The sequence below is a fragment of the Sus scrofa genome, chromosome 1, assembly GCF_000003025.6.
Source record: "Sus scrofa isolate TJ Tabasco breed Duroc chromosome 1, Sscrofa11.1, whole genome shotgun sequence".
In the NCBI taxonomy this organism is placed as follows: Eukaryota; Metazoa; Chordata; class Mammalia; order Artiodactyla; family Suidae; genus Sus; species Sus scrofa.
In genome coordinates, this window is record NC_010443.5 from 202,098,450 (window position 1) to 202,111,218 (window position 12,769).

General features: G+C 35.2%; 1 protein-coding gene across 10 annotated transcripts in view; it reads right to left on the reverse strand.

Moving 5' to 3' along the window:
- Nucleotides 1–12,769, reverse strand: part of FOCAD (focadhesin) — a 319,932-nt gene that overhangs the window by 159,457 nt on the left and 147,706 nt on the right. For all 10 annotated transcript variants that reach the window (XM_021063120.1, XM_021063095.1, XM_021063125.1 and 7 more), the window contains 4 exons: nt 12,446–12,550; nt 11,934–12,035; nt 11,276–11,406; nt 8,984–9,110 (listed from right to left, as the gene is read on the reverse strand). In XM_021063120.1, coding sequence (XP_020918779.1) covers nt 8,984–9,110; nt 11,276–11,406; nt 11,934–12,035; nt 12,446–12,550 — 465 coding nt within the window. The remainder of the gene's footprint in view (nt 1–8,983; nt 9,111–11,275; nt 11,407–11,933; nt 12,036–12,445; nt 12,551–12,769) is intronic.

Sequence of the window (12,769 nt, forward strand, 5' to 3'; positions counted from 1 at the left end):
CAACAACAACAACAACAACAACAACAACAACAACAACAACAAAAGACAAAAAAAAGACAAAAAATAAATAAATAAATAAAAATAAAACTCAGAGTTCCTGTCGTGGTGCGGTGGTTAACGAATCCAACTAGGAACCATGAGGTTGCGGGTTCGATCCCTGGCCTTGCTCAGTGGGTTAAGGATCCAGCGTTGCTGTGAGCTATGGTATAGGTTGCAGATGCTTCTGAGATCCCGTGTTGCTGTGGCTCTGGCGTAGGCTGGTGGCTACAGCTCAGATTAGACCCCTAGCCTGGGAATCTCCATATTTCGCAGGAGTGGCCCTAGAAAAGGCAAAAAGACAAAAACTAACTAACTAAATAAATAAAATAAAAATAAAACTTAGTAGTTAACACATAGACTGAATTCAGGCAGACTGGGTTTGAATCCTGGTTCTAAAATATTTTAGCTGGATGACTTTTACGCTTACTACTGTTAGTAAAACATGTCTGATAGTTTCCCAGCTAAAAGCACTCTGCTAATTTCATAGAAAAACAAAAAAAATTTGCATTTGGACAAAACAGAGAAGTTGAACATATGCCTTTATCTGATACTTCATATGGCTTGATAAGCTCCCTTTGTAGTAAAAGCCCCCCTGCCAAAAGCTCTTGACTTCCCAGTTTTCTTTACTTAGAAGTATGAAGACAAAATTGTTTTACCAATCCTTTCTATAGGAATGAAATGTAACTTGCTGATCAGGGAACTTAAAAAGCAATGAAGACAAGAACACAGAAAGGAATTGAAAAGACATTTCTCCAAACGAGTGCCAATAAACACAGGAAAAAAAATGCTCAATATCATTACTCATCAGGGGAATGCAAATCAAAGCCATATGAGATACCACTTTATACTCACTAGGAAGAATACAGTTAAAAAAAAATCAGATCCCAACAAGCATTGTTGTGTATAGGGAGAAATTAGAACCATTATAAACTGCTGGTGTGACTGTAAAATGGCACAGCCACTTTGGAAAACAGTTCTGGAGGTTCTTTAAATAGTTAAACTTAGGGTAATCATATAATCCAGCAATCTTATTCCTAGGTGCATACCCCTCAAAAATGAAAACATGTATCTATGCAAAAACCTGTACACAAATATTCAAAGCAGCATTATTCATAATAGCCAGAGAGCAGCAAAATTCCAAATGCCATCAACTGATCAGAGGATAAATGAAAAGTAATATAGTTAAATGGGATATTATTCAACTATAAAAAGAAATGAAGTATTAATACATGTTACAACATTGACAAACCTTCTAAGTATGTTAAGTAAAAGAAGCCAGTCACAAAAGAAAATAGATTGTTCTCATTCAGATTTCTTTCAATCTCTCACTAGAAACCAAGATAAATGATTAAGCAGCAGTAACAGTAGGCTTTATCTGACCTCACCAAGGAAAAATGAATTTCATGATTGTAACTTTCAAAACTGAAGAATTAGTTGTCTACCTCAGGAAAAAAGAGCTCAACTCATTAGCAAGGAAGGGAAAGTCCAGCAAAGCTAATTTTGTATGGTTTTCCAACTGAGGTATTTTCTTAAAGATAGGGTTATTCAATTTACTCTCTTATTGGTTTTTAAAACTTCATTGTTTTAGGGTATCTTCCTAAATTGTTAATTATATTTGATAGTCAAGGATCTAAAGAGAAGTGGATAGAGAAATCACTACCAAATGCTTCTGGGAAATAGATTTATAACTATGCTGAATATTTTCATTCTTGAAACTCTTGGCAGCCATCAATGCTTCACACATGATAGCAATTAGAAGAAAATAAATAGCCTCATAGAATGCATGCTGGCTTCTATGGATAACATGCTGGCAAAAACTCAAAAGATTAGCCCAAAATTAGTAAATGTGGCCTGGCAAGGGCCATCAAGTTGAGTATATTTTACAATTTTAACACACATCACAGTACATAACAGCAGCAGCTCCACAAATAATGAACACAAACACAAAAAGCTTGGAAAGGCTTAAGCAAAACAGAAAGATACGTTACTACTGTCAAGTCTCATCAAGGGGAAATAGATTATTTTTACGTATTTAGATGAACATGAAGTTATTCATTACCAAGCATAAGAAAAGAATATTTTTACTGCCAAAATAAACAGTGAAGCAGTCAGTTGCAGCAAATTCCACAACTTCAGACATTTATAATATCTATAATGAAAACACGGTAAAAATAACATTTGTTCACATCTAGTAAGCATCAGCGAAATAGTGGGTTCATCCTCTTCTATACAGAAATAGAGATGAAAAATAAGGGATAAGGAAATAAATATTAATAAGGAAATAAATATTATTTATAATAAAATGAAGTTAACTCATCATTGGTATTGTTTTTCGATTTAGTAATGCCCATCTTACCACAAAAAGGATTTAATGGGGCTAGCATCAATTTGTTAGAAGGACAACATATTAAATTCTTATCTCATATGCAAGATTTCAGCCGAAGTTTCTTAAAAGTGAATTAAAATATTATATGGGATTTGGATTTCATAACATTAGAAGATAGAGGGGATGGGGAGAGAGAAATAAAATTAGAAAGAGAAATGTCTTTAACCAAACAAAGGAAAGGAGTATTGAGGTACCAAAAAAGACACAGGCTTTATTAAATAAAATACTCAGACATGATGCCTCAATTCCTCTAGAGGACAATGGAATGTTATAAAGGTAGTTGCCTCAGAATGAATGTGTGTACCCACCCCACTAAATTCATATGTTGAAATCCTAATCTCTAAGGTGGTGGTCTTAGGAGATGGGGTCTTTGGGAGGTGATTAGGTCACAAGGGCAAAGCCATCTTGCCTGGGATTAGTGCTCCATAAAGAGACTACAGGGAGCTACCTTGCCACAATGTGAAATTACAACTAGAAGATAGCTGTCTAAAAAGAAAGAAAAAGAAGGAAAGAAAAAAGGGTAAAACAAAACAAAACAAAAAAAGAACAGCTGTCAATGAGGAAGACAACTAGCTATGAGTGAAAGGGCCAGTGCATTGAACGTGGACTTCCTAGCCTCCAGAACTATAAGAAACCAATCTTTGATGTTAATAAACTACTCATATTATAACAATAACACACTGTTATAGCAGTCTGAATGGATTCAGACAGCGATAGTGGGCTCAAAATTATCTTTACGGGGAGTGGTTTGGATTGAGGGAATGGAATTAGGGCTAAATATTCAACAATCCCAAATGAACTCCTTTAAGCACAGAAGAAACAGCAAAGCTTCAGCAATGAAGGGTTAGGATATCATTTAGAAGAGGAAATTAAGTCACTATCATATATCATGTGAGTTTTAAGGGAAAGATTTAAAAACTACTTAGAACCCCCTTGTTCCCATCATGGCGCAGTGGAAATGAATCCAGCTAGGAACCATGAGATTGTGGGTTTGATCCCTGGCTGCGCTCAGTGGTTTAAGGATCCGGCATTGCCATGAGCTGAGGCATAGGTCACAGACGCAGCTTGAATCTTGCGTTGCTGTGGCTCTGGTGTAGGCTGGCAGCTCTAGCTCTGATTAGACCCCTAGCCTGGGAACCTCCATATGCTATGCGTGTGGCCCTAAAAAGAAAAAACAACAACAAAAAATTACTTAGAACCTCCTTGATGGTACTGACTATAACTGATTTTTTTAGGAGCAAGTTTGACATTTAAAGAGCACCTATGTGAGCAGATATTACACTAGGTCTTTTTTGTGTGTTATTCCATCTTATCCTCATTGAAGAAATGAAGCTCAAAGAAGTTAAGTAAATTAATCAAAGGACACACAGCAAATAACTGATATACCAGGTACAGTCCCATGATTGCCTAAAAAAAAGATTCTTTCTACCATAGCTGACAACATTTTTTTATATCTCTAGTACTAACTACAGTTAATGATGACATCTTAGAGAAATGAAATGAGGAAAATCACTTCTTATGAGTTAATAAGCATCTATAGAAAACAGAGCCTTATAGCACAGTAGAGAATGAGTGCAGAACACATGGAATTATAGACACAGTAAGACAAAATTACTATTTCTTAGGAAAAAAAATTTAATTTCTGAAACAAGTTGATTTCTGTTTGGAAAAAATGATGAAAAGGAAATACTCCTAAATGGTTAACAGTAATCACTTTCTGGAGGTGAAAGTATAGAATGATTTCATCTCTCAAAGCTTCTGTTACAAACTTATTCAAAAATAAATATTAGCATTCTGGTTGTGGTGCAGTGGAAACAAATACAACTATCAACCTTGACGCTGCAGGTTTAATCCCTGGCCTCACTCAGTGGGTTAAGAATCCGGCATTGCCGTGAGCTATGGTGTAGCTCGCAGATATAGCTAGGATCTTGCACTGTTGTGGCTGTGGCATAAGCCGGCAGCTGTAGCTCCAATCTGACCCCTAGCCTGGGAACTTCCATATGCCGTAGGTGTGGCCCTAAAAAGCCAAAAAAAAAAAAAAAAAAAAAGGCAAAAATAAATAAATCAATATAATTATTTATTATGGAAGTAATATCATCATTAAAGTGATACTTTCCATTTCCAGATCCACTGAAGCACCAAAAACAAAAGTCCTTGGTTACATGGAGCACTTTCCTGCTGTAATAGTACTCTGCTATGAAACCCTAAAAACTTACCAGCTACTGGGCACATGGTCTGAAAGAACTATCCTTAGTTCTTTCACTTCCTGAACAGTGATGTTTACTGCCTGCTAAAACAATTGTTGACCTAAAAGAACATTATTCTCATACCAGATTCTTAGTAAACATCTAACCTCCTTCTGTTTACCTTCCTCATCTATAAAATGGTGCTATAATCCCTATGTTGAAGAATTGTTGAGGAACATAAATGAAAAGTGCTTACTTAGTACAGGGTGTGAACATATATTCACTAAATAGAGTCAATGCTTGTATGATTATATTATATTCATTATCATCATATTAACCATAATTAGCAAACGGTAAGCGAATTCTACTTCTTAGTCTCATTTACTAAAGAACAACAATTGTACAGGTATGGTCACTGGGTCAGAAAACCTGGTTAGGAAAGAAACAAGATGACAGAGTAGGAGAATGTGGAACTCACCTCCCCCCATGAACACATATCAAAAAATTTATCAATATATGAAAGAATTCTCACTGAAATCCAACTGGGAACTGGCATAAGGACTCCCATACAAACAAGGCTATAGAAAAAATCCACACGGAATCAGGTGGCAAAGGAAGGAGTGATTAGGACAGGACCTCAGAGGAAAAAAGGAGATTATACAGGAAGATACCTCCCCTGTGGAGTAAGTAGTTTGAGCCATAGTTTGATCTACATCTCAGTCTTGGGGTTAGGCACAGGAAAGACAAGCCCTCTGGGCTGGATATAGCATTGTTGTGACTAACAGAAGGGCTGTGAGGAGCATGGGAACATTGGCTTGCTTTTGAGGCAGGATGTCAGGGAGGGGGGTCTTGAAGACTGTTTCAGTGGCTGTGCAGTTTCCTGCAACTGCCCAACAGTGAGCCCCAGCCTGAGTGCAGCAAATAATAAAATGGCAATGAGTACACACTTCTCAGTAATTACTTTAAATGTCAATGGACTAAATGCTCCAATCAAAACACATAGAGTAGCTGATTGAATTAAAAAAAACCAAGACTTGTCTATATGTTGCTTACAACAGACTCGGTTCAGAGTAAAAGACACACAGAGTGAGAATGAGAGGATGGCAAAATTCATGAAATTGGAAACAACAAGAAAGTGGGGTAGTAATATTCATATCGGACAAAACAGACTTTAAAACAAAGTCTATGACAAAAGACAAAGAAGGTCATCACATAATGATAAATGGATTAATATAAGAGAGTATTATACTTGTTAATATATAGTCACCCAAAAAATAAAGTAAATATTAACAGATGTAAAGGGAGAAATTGACAATAAAACAATAATAAAAAGGAACTTTAACACTCCATTTACAACAATGGACACATTATCTACACAGAAAATCAATAAGGTAACAAGAGTCTTAAAAGACACAATAAACCAGCTGGATGTAATAGATATCCGCAGGACATTTCATCCCAAAGGAGCAGGATCCACATTCTTTTTCAGTGTACATGGAACATTCTCCAGGAGAGATCAAATGCTAGGCCACAAAATAACTCTCAAAAAACTCAAGAGGACAGATATTATCAAGCTTTTTTTTTTCTGATCACAATGGTATAGAACTAGAAATTAATTACAGAAAGAAAAATGTGAAAATTACAAACACCTAGAGAATATACAACATGCTGCTACAAAAACAATGGTCAATGAAGAAATCAAAAGGAAATCAGAAAATATCTCAAGATAACTGAAAATGGAAACACAATTTTCCAAAATCTATGGGAGGCCACAAAAGCAATTCTAAGAGGGACGTTAAGAGCAACATAGGCCTTTCTCAGGAAAAGAAAAATCTAAAATAAACAACTTAACCTACCACCTAAAGGAATTAAAAAAGAACAAACAAAGCCCAAAGTCAGCAGAGGAAAGAATTAATAAACATTAGAGAGGAAATAAATAAAATAGAGACCTAAAGACAGTAGAAAAGATCAATGAAGCCAGGAGCTTCATTAGCTAGGCTCATGAAGAAGAAAAGAGAAGACCAAGGTAAATAAAATAAGAATTAGAGAAGAGAAACAAAAATCGATATCACAGAGATACAAAAATCTTAAGAAAATATTATGAATATTTATGTGAACAAATTGGAAATCTAGAAGAAATGAATACATTTCTAGAAATAAGCAACATGAAAAGACTGAATCAGAAAGAAACAGACAATCTGCACAGACTGATCAGTAGTAGTGAAATTGAATTTGTAAAAATTTAAAAAAAAGTTCCCAACAAACAAAAGTCCAGAAGGCTTCACAGGGGAATTCTATCAAACATATAAAGAAGAGCTAATACCTATCCTCAAACCATTCCAAAGAACTGAGGAAGATGGAACACTCATAAAATCATTCTACAAGGCCACCATTACCCTGATATCAAAACTAGACAAAGACACTACAAATAAAAAACAAAACAAATTCACGTCCATTTCTTTGATAAATGTAGATGCAGAAATTGTGGTACCATCAGGTAAGGATCTAGCATTGCCACAGTTGTGGTGCAGGTTGCAACTGTAGTGCAGATTCTATCCCTGGCTGGGGAACTTCCACATGCTGCAGGTGCAGCCAAGAAAACAAAAGTCCTCAACTAAATAACAGCAAACCAAATCCAATTATCTATGTAAACGATCTTGCGTCATGACTGAGTAGGATTTATTCCAGGGATGAGAGGATGGTTCAATATTTGCAAATCAACCAATCTTGCACAACATGTTAACAAGAAGAAAGAATAAAATTACATCATGATCTCTATAGATGCAGAAAAAGCATTTGACAAAATTCAATATTCATTCATGATTTTTAAAAACTCTCGGAGTTCCTGTCATGGCTCAGTGGTTAACAAATCCGACTAGGAACCATGAGGTTGCGGGTTGGATTCCTGGCCTTGCTCAGTGGGTTAAGGATCCTGTGTTGCCATGGCTCTGGTGTAGGCCAGTGGCTATAGCTCTGATTCGACCCCTAGCCTGGGAACCTCCATGTGCCGCGGGGGCGGCCCAAGAAATGGCAAAAAGACAAACAAATAAAATAAAAATAAAAAATAAAAATAAATAAAAAAATAAAAAACTCTCAACAAAGTTGTCATAGAAGGAACAAATCTCAACATAATAAAGGCCAATTATTATGAATCCACAGCTAACATCACATTCAATGTGAAGTGGTGAAAAGCTGAAAGCCTTTCCTCTAAGTCAACAAGTGAATGGATAGAGAAGATACGGTATATACATACATACAATGGAATATTAATCAGCCATAAAATAGAATGAAATTCTGACATTTGTAACAATGTGTACGGACATAGAGAGTATTATGCTTAGTGAAATACATCAGACAGAGAAAGATAAATAAACTATGTTATCACCTATATGTGCCATCTGAAAGCTAAAACAAACAAATGTATATGTAACAAAACAGAAACAGACTCATACTCACAGATATAGGGAACAAATTAGTGGTTACCAGCAGGGAGAAGGAAGGCAGTAGGGGTGAGATAAAGGAATGGGATTAAGTGATTAACTACTATGCATAAAATAAATAAGCAACAAGAATATACTGTACAGCACAGAGAAATACAGCCTTGATTTTTAAATAACTTTAAATTGAGTATAATCCATAAAAATATTGAATCACTGTTATATACCTGAAATTAACATATTATAAATCAAATATATTTCTATTAAAAAATAATAAAGAGCTCATAAAACTGCATAAAAAAATTTTAACAACAAAAAAAACCTTTTGTTAGCTTGATGAATGATCTTTGATATAATTACCACATTTCTCTGAAACATTAAAGATTCTCTTTGCTGTACAATATAGTTTTAGGAGCAAAGTTCAGAAAATGATTTAGAGACTCGAATCCCTCCTATCCAGTCTGATCACAAGGAAAGAAGGGATCCTTTGCCAACCTTCAAGGCAATGATAATTTTTGCTGGCTATAAAACTGCCACTGGCCCATGTCAATTTCCTTACCTCATCTGCTTCTAAGGCTCTCCAATCATGAAACCAAGAAACAAATATACTGAAGAGTTCTCCTATAAGCATAACTCTCCCTTCTATATCAACCAAAATAGATAAGAACAAGAAAAAAAACCTAAAGTCTGATTTTTTTTTTTTTTTTAGCCTTTAGAGAATGTCTACATGACCAGATGTTTCAAGATTCCCCTCTACAAAGAATTTGTAAAGCTGAAGATTTTGCTTCACTCTTCTGAACAAATATCTCTGGGAATTAACACTCCAACTCCCAGTTACTTGAATCTAATCTTATATCCTTGTCACTAGAATATCTTGTAAATTATTTTCTTCTATATTATACAAAACAATTAAAAAAAAAAAAAAAAAAACCCACCTCAGCTTGGCAGAGTGCATGAAGACCTTGTAATACCAAGGCTGCTGGAGTAGCTTGGTCAGGCTTGGTGCATTCATTCAACACCTGGGAAATAGCTGCCAACATATCTGCACCATGCTGATATGGCCTACAAGAAATGAGAGTTTAGACACAAGGTTAAAGTCAAAGAGCTACATTAATTCTTCAAGTTCCTTTGCCTAAACAAAAAAACATTAATGCTTTCCTTTAACACTTGTGCCTATTAAACATTGACTCTCAAATAATACCAGGTGTTTTTCTTCAAAGATTTGCATCTTTGGAGTTCCCGTCGTGGCGCAGTGGTTAACGAATCCGACTAGGAACTATGAGGTTGCGGGTTCGGTCCCTGCCCTTGCTCAGTGGGTTAACGATCTGGCGTTGCCGTGAGCTGTGGTGTAGGTTGCAGACGCGGCTCGGATCCCGCGTTGCTGTGGCTCTGGCGTAGGCCGTGGCTACAGCTCCGATTGGACCCCTAGCCTGGGAACCTCCATATGCCGCGGGAGCGGCCCAAGAAATAGCAACAACAACAAAAAGACAAAAGACAAAAAAAAAAAAAAAAAAAAAAGATTTGCATCTTTATCATTTCTGCTATAACTTAAGCCTCCTTTTTTATGCAGAAATATTACCCCCCAAAAGACACTGCTTATCAGATTTTATTATCTGTGAATCATAAATCCTATTATCTGAAGTTACAAAAACTCAAGCCTAAAATAATGGTGAAAAGAACCAACTTACCTTACTGAGATTATCAGTAAAACAAAGGAGGGATTTGAGATTAGAAGATGATTGACTATAGCAGTGATATATATGAAGATGGTTATGTCTATCACAATAATGATTACAACAATGATAAAAATAATAATAATATGAATTATAACTGAGTACCTATCTCATACCAGGTACTCTGCTGGCTTCACTCATTCATCCCTCTCTCCTTCCTTTTTTCTCTATCCCCCATATGTTGTGCTATCCGCAGAATGCTTTTAACTTCATAAATGCTCAGGTCCATACTCTGCATTCCTTGTAACCCCTCAGTGATATAATACTTTTCTTTACATAACAAATTATCAATTGAAAAAAAAATGCCTGACTGAGTTCTATTGCTTCACTGTCCACCAAATGGAAATCATTTAACAAAATTGGAAAAATCTGATGGAATTTGAGGTGGTAAGTGAAAGATATACTGAATACATTTCAACAGACTTCGATTCGGTCTGATATTTAACCTCTTCTGAGCCTTAGCTCTAAGTACGTAAAATTAAAATGTCAGCTTTCATCTCTTTTTTTTTTTTCCATCCAAATACCTCAAGAGAATCTAAACTTTCAGGTCTTGGGTTACATACATAACTTTTAGACTAAGGTCTTTTTTGTGTTGCCAAAAAGCTGAAGCTTAGAAAAGAGGCAGAACTGCTGAGACTTAGATACATTCTGATCCAAGATTTTACTTGAAACAGGAATCATCCACATCATCAGCATCTTGGCCAACTTACTCATTGCATCATTTCATGAAGTACCATTCACAGTGTCATCACTGACAAAAGTAACAATAACACTTTAAGAATTCTGCATTGCAGTGGCCTGATCGACATATCGAACTGCAGGATTATAACCCATATCGAATCTATTTCCTCCACAAAGATTTTGGCCTTATCCTAATTCAAGAAAACAGAAATCTGGCAAAGTGAAGCTTTGCTTAGTGTTATTTCAGTCTTGTCACCCCCTGCCTATTTATTAACCATAATTCAAACAGCAGAGTCATCTCTCTAATATTTTCATGTATTCCTTAACCTTAGAGCATACACAGGAATTTAAGATGATTTCCTTCCTTCTAATAACTACTAAAAATTAATTCCATACAATGAGTCACAAATAAGGCCTTCCCTATTAAGACTCATTACAAAAATCAAGCATATCGTATGAAGAATATAAAAAAGAAAAGTTCCACTGCTTAGATTTTAGGAATTTATAAACAGAAAAATAGAAAATAGAAAATCATATGTTTTATTACAACATTAAATAATTACCCAGAAACGGATATAAAAATCCTATAAACATAGATATATGACTAGATCTGAAATGAAAAAACATGCTAGCTTCTCAAAGTTATTGCCTGTTAATATGAAATTTTATAATCAGAAAACTTGATTTAAATATTACTTTATTCCTACTCAAATATCCTCTGCCCATATTTCTTAAATTCTTGCTTGCAATTAAAAAATTAAAAGCAAAATAATATATCATGATATACATTCCCCATTGTTAAGCACATCTTACCTTTGCTTACATATATCTCTGATTGATGCTGCTTTAGCAATCAGTTTCTCCCACTGGACCTCCTTGCCCACAGACAGAGAGGGCACGTCAGACAAGGCCATGAAACGCTGCAGTTCAGGATAGACACGATCCTAAGGAGGCAATTTCACAAGAAAAGATAATTTCACAATTTGAGTTGAATAATCATTATCTCCTTTTATGCAGCATTTTTACCTCTAAATCTCACATTTGCATTGCAAATTATAATGTATTTCTTCTAATCAGCAAAGAAGAATGCTGTTGTGATTGCTGGGGATTTTCTTACAGACCCATGTATCGTTCAATTCATAAAACAAGAAAAAAGTGGCTAAATCTCACTGTAATTACGAAGGCTTTAATCACTCATATTTCTATTACTTTCTCCACACAAATGGAAAAATAAATTTCAGAATTAAGGAAACAAGATTATTTTCTATTCTCAATTTCTCTCTTAGAGTCAATCACAACTGACTGCATTACAGGTCAAAGCACCATACTAAATCTAAATTTCTCAACACAATCATTAATGCCACTCACTAATATTACTGAATCAAAGCACGGTCATACATAATGTCAGAAATAGTTTTCTTCAGTGAAAGGAACATGCTTAATACTCATACAGGTATATATATGGACTTACCTGCTTTTCCCACAAAGATGTCAACAAGCGCAAAGTGACAGCTTTTAGTTGTGGAGTGGTTCCAAGAAGTTGGATTACTCGTAGAATTTGTCCTATGCATACCTAGAAAACAATGAAGAAAACTTTGCTTTCATAAGTGCAAATGTAGATTACCCTAAGGTTACCAGAAGAACTTAAACCCTTTAGTATAAAATAAAGACTGAAATGGCAGGTTACTACACTACTACCCACATTTTCAGAGGATAAAGATAGCTTTGGGAGGAGCTAACTAGCAATTCTGGGGGGCATACATACCTAATCTCAGAAAAATATCCAATGGGAAAACTTGACTATGGAATGATTTAAAAGAACTAATTCTTTAATATTGTAATAAATCCTCTGGCCCAAAAAAGAAAGTGATAATCAGGGAAAAACCAAGGGCTCAAAATTTCAAATGATAACTAACAAAATTCAATGTGTTATTCATGCTTCCCTTTCTTTTTGCCCCCAAGTAAATTAGTTAATATACAAACCTTGTGAACACCAAGTGTAGGTAAAGTATACAAGATATCATTGTATAACACGGGTTCCAGTGGTCTTCCTAATTTGAACATCAAAACTGGAATCAGATTTGGTACCTAAAATGAATTTAAAGAATATATAAATTATGCCTTCTAAAAAAATCAATCTATGACATAATAACTATTTAATTTTTCTTGAAAGGAATGCTATGAATATTTATAAATGAAAAGGCTAAAAAGGTCAGTTAAGCATTTGTTCTTAATGGTGATTTCGGAGTACCACTAATATTCCATCTCTTTTATAACTACTTGTGAGCCCTTATTCTATCCATGCAT